At 40.2% G+C, this 5,000-nt stretch overlaps 1 protein-coding gene across 1 annotated transcript in view; it reads left to right on the top strand.

Moving 5' to 3' along the window:
• Window positions 1-1,286, top strand: part of LOC125038017 (pupal cuticle protein 36-like) — a 1,385-nt gene extending 99 nt beyond the window's left edge. The window contains exon 2 of the mRNA XM_047631253.1: window positions 135-1,286. Within this exon, the coding sequence (XP_047487209.1) occupies window positions 135-1,163 (1,029 nt within the window). The 3' untranslated portion in view covers window positions 1,164-1,286. The remainder of the gene's footprint in view (window positions 1-134) is intronic.
• Window positions 1,287-5,000: the final 3,714 nt, after the last annotated feature.

The raw sequence follows: 5,000 nt of genomic DNA, 5'->3' as shown, positions 1-5,000 counted from the left end.
ATATATACTACTGCATATTATTTAAGTTTGTATCAAAGATCCACGTGGGCTACAGCCTCTGTGCATACAATAGACAATGTCCAGGCAATATGTAAGACTTTGATAATAGGAATAGAATTTGAAAATCTCCACAGATCATACTGCCAGTGCTGGTTGCTGCAGCGTCTGCAGCGCTTCAAACTTACTCTACCCCAGAAGCAGGGCATGATGGACACTCTGGTGGTGTTCCTCTTCTAACAGGAGCCGGACATTCAGCTGGCGCTGGCCACTCTGCTGGAGCTGGCCACTCTGATTCAGCTGGTCACTCTGCTACAGCCGGCCACTCTGCTGTAGCCGGCCACTCTACAAGTGTTGGACACGCTAACGGTGCTGGATTTGCGGCAACATGTAAAGAAGGTGAAGTCCTGCACCTAGATGGTACTTGTGTTACCCCCGAAATTAATCGAAAGGTATACGTTTTCGACGTACCTGAACAACCTAGGGAACCCAGTGGTCCACCACCTGTCATTCCTCCACCTCGTGTTGACCACAATATCCTCTTTGTGCGTCTACCTGAAGTAGGACCAGGGCCTGAGCCTCTCGTTCTTCCTCCGCCGAGGACAGAAAACATCGTATATGTCCTCAACAAGAAGACTGAAGTGGGTCAGCGTGTGATAGAAGTACCAGCTCATCCTCAGTCCAACCCAGAAGTCTACTTCGTCAACTACGAAGACGGAGAAAATCCAGCTCTTCCCATTGGTGTCGACCTTGAGACTGCTCTAAGTGCAGCTGCCGCAACAAGTGGTCAGGTTCTCGGTGGAGCCGGAGCATTTGGTGGAGCTTCAGGCGCTGCCGGAAACCTTGGTGGATTTGGTGGAGCCGGAGGTGCTGCTGGAGGCCATGGTGGATTTGGTGGAGCCGCAGGTGCTACAGGAGGCCATGGTGGATTTGGTGACGGCACTGGAGCTGCCGGAGGCCATGGTGGATTTGGTGGGTCCGTTGGAGTTGCAGGAGGCCTTAGTAGTGGCCACGGTGGATTTGATGGTGTTGTAGAAGCGGCCGGAGGAAGTCTAGTCAATGGTGGTTTCGGTGATAATGATGATAGCCATGAAATTATCAGTGGTGTACTCGCTACGTCTCCGATTATCGTGCCTGCTCCTCCTGGCGTGTATGGTACACCCTGATACAAATCAGCAAAAGTACCTGACGGTAAATGCCTATTTTTATAAATGTATATTTAGATAAGAGAACACGTTCATAATATATGTAAAACATATCTTACTACCAAAATAAAGTCGATAAGTACATTTCTTACATAATTTCAATTTATTTGTCAATTTCTTTCAACAATGGATACTTCCATGTATTCCCTATATCATACTTTATAGAGATTGCTGTATATGGGCATTTCAGCACATTAATCATATTATTAAAGTAACGGTACGTACATATGCTTTTGCTTAGAAATCTACATATGCATATATCTATAGACACACCCATACGCAATATATGTGTACATTCATTGACACATACAAACACATATAAATATATGTGTGTGTGTATGTACACCCATGCACACATATATACATGCATATATATATATATATATATATATATATATATATATATATATATATGTACTTATATGTGTAAATACATGTGTGTATGTGTGTGTGTGTGTTATGTGTATCATTATAATCATCATAATGATTATAACGACAAAATATCCTAAGGATAAGTGCGATATGCGAAGCAGAGCCTTGCCCGGGTTATGCACATGAGGGGAGCCCTGGTCTGTGTTGACTAATGCCGACTCGCTAACGTGTGTCAGTTGATGGTGACTCGGCTGAGCTTTGTCATTACCCGCCGTGGTGCCCAACCACAGCAGTAACCTCCAGGCGACAATTGCAACTTCTCGCGCCTGGGCTGGGCGCGAACCGCCGACCCCTTAGATGAAAGGCCGACACGTTACCACTGCACTAGCCCGGAGGCTCACAATATCCTCTTTGTGTGTCTACCCGAAGACGCACAGAGGAACTGAGCCCCTCGCTCTTCCTCAACCAAGGGCAGAAAACATCGTGTACGTCCTCAACAAGAAGACTGAAGTGAGTCAGCGTGTGATCGAAGTACCAGCTCAGTCCAACCCAGAAGTGTACTTCGTCAACTACGAAGACGGAGAAAATTCAGCTCTTCCCATTGGTCAGGTTCGCGGTGGAGCCGGAGAATTTGATGCAAGAGGCCATTGTGGATTTGATGGAGCTGCAGGTGCTGTGGGAGAGGCCTTGGTGGATTTGGTGGAGACGGAGTTGTTGCTGGCCGCCATGGTGGTTTTGATGGAGCATCGAGTGCTACTAGAACCATGGTGGCCTTGGGTGTCGCGCAGTAGCTGCCGGAGGGCATGGTGGATTTGATGGGTCCTTTGGAGCCGCAGGACGCCTTGATGGGGATCACGGTGGATTTGGAAGTGTTGTAGAAGCTGCCGGAAGTCTAGTCAGTGGTGGATTCGATGATGAAGATAGTCATGAAATTATCATTGGTGTACTCGCTACATCTCCGATTACTCCGTCTGTCGGGTATGGTACGCCATGATAGAAATATGCATAAGCAACTGAACGTAAAAGGGATTTTAGAATACATGTATATTCATATAATTGAATGTGTGGAAAACATGCCCTCCTACCGAAATAAAGTCGATAAGTACATTTTTGCATTATTTCAATTGATTTGTGTGTTCATTTCTTTTACCAGTGGATACTTCATGTATTAATTTTAGCCTACTTTGCAGAACTTGCAATATATGGGCATATCTGCAGATTATGTCCATTTACAGTAACGATATATTATTTACATATAGACATACATATACGCATAGACACACACACATATATATATATATATATATATATATATATATATATATGATATATTTGTATATGTATACGTATATTTGTATGTGTGTACCTATGCATCTGTATATGTATATACACACACACACACATACGCACGCACACGTACACTTGCAAGGCTTTCTGTCAAGGGGAAGCCCGAAATTATCCACCCAAGCGGCGGATGGCGGCATAGAATTGAAAGAATGAGGGAGGGGGCCTGTTCACCTCCCCTGTGTGGAGACTTACTGTCTCATGCTCTAAGTACACATCCCTTAAGAATAGGGTATGGTTATGGTGTTCTTGACCATCCCTTTTGAATGGATAAAAAAAAAGCAAAAGCAAAGCACCACTGAACTGTTTATAAATAAAGAATGATAATAAAAAATAAAAAAAACAAAAAAAAAACGAAAACTCGACGGAAACATTAAAAGGAACCTAATCTTTATAAATGAGGTATCCCTGGCTGGTGCTGGCCAATGTTAAAATAGCATGTAAAAGTGGCTCAAACACAACATTTTCTTGATGATCCAGCGACGCTACAGTAAAGAGTAATCCAGTGGGTACACACAAACACCAAGTCCAGAGACAACTCTCTTATGGGTTTATTTTCCCTGGATATTTATACATGCGGGCCACGACGTCGAGGCAACAGTTATTTTTACAAAACTTATATACAAATATTTAACAGTAAATTCATTAACAATATTATTCAAACAATAGATAGTAGTGAGAGGATTAAGAAAAACTAAATAAAAGCATACAATAAAAATACATAAAAATAGACAGGACGTTAAAATCAATAAAACGGTACATTTAATCTGCAAAGCAAAACCTAGAACAAAGTAAATCGGTCAACAGTACATTTGATATCCCGAGTGCCCTCTGTCAGCCTCTTTTAGTAAGATCGCGAATAAAGGTGGTGACAAAGCAAGTTGTGAAGATAAAAATGCGAAAAATCATAAAGTTATAAAACAATTATCTAAGATGAATAAAAATGATAATTAATAAATCTGAAGATTTAAGTAATTTTAAAAGAATATATAAACATTGAATAACGTAAAATAAATTTTGTAAAATAAGGGAGGGATTCGGCGTTAAGAAATATATATATATATATATATATATATATATATATATATATATAAACGTTGAATAATTGTATAAAATAATGAAACATTTAGATCCCCCTCTCTAAAAAAAGATTTTGCATGAAATAAAAAGTGATAAAAAATCACAAAATAAATACATTCACCAAGGCTTATTCGCCACTTATTGATTCGGAGCATTCGAAGCATAAGGTGGAAAATTCGGGAAACACTAATAATATATATATATATATATATATATATATATATATATATATATATTTTTTTTTTTTTTTTTTTTTTTTTTTTTTGTTTATTTATTTTTTTTTTTATTTATACTTATTTCAAATATTGTTTGGCAGCAACAGTGTAATCGTGCTGGTTTGTGTGGGTGGGAATCATCTCCAAGTTCGGATCAGGATTCGGGATTGGGTAATGGGCATCAAGGGTGTCAAGGGGACAGATAGGGTATTAGGGTGGAGGATAGGGGGTAGGTACGAGGACGTAAACTTGAGGAAAAGGATGAAAATGAAAGAAATAAAACGAGCTGAGAGATGGACATAAAAGAGATGAGTACGAGATCACCGGAGAAATAGAGAAGGTAGAAAGCGAGAAGGAGATTAGTATGTGAGAAGAGAAAGATACAAAAGAACGTGACTCACGAAGTAGAAGAGAAAAAAAAGGAATGAAAGGAGTGAATTAAATGAGAGAAAGAAAACGAGAGAAAATAATAAATTAACATAACAAAGGTACGGGGAAAATGAGAGGGTTCGGAGACCTCACACACGCACTCAGACACAAATACAAACATAAAAAACAAAATTATATATATGCATATGCATACATACATACATGTATGTATAATGTAACTTTGTACAATCATAGCAATTTAAGATACACTCTGAACTGTTGCGATCTTCATCGCAGATCACACTATGAATGCTGGTTGCTGCAGCGCTTTAGACTTAATGAATGACCCCAGAAGGAGGGTAAGTTGGACACTTTTGATGTTCCACAACCTACAGGTAGCCATTCTGCTGGTACTAGA

Source organism: Penaeus chinensis, chromosome 24, assembly GCF_019202785.1.
Source record: "Penaeus chinensis breed Huanghai No. 1 chromosome 24, ASM1920278v2, whole genome shotgun sequence".
NCBI classification, from domain to species: Eukaryota; Metazoa; Arthropoda; class Malacostraca; order Decapoda; family Penaeidae; genus Penaeus; species Penaeus chinensis.
Note: the sequence above shows the minus strand (reverse complement) of the source record. Positions and strands in the feature narration are given on the sequence as shown.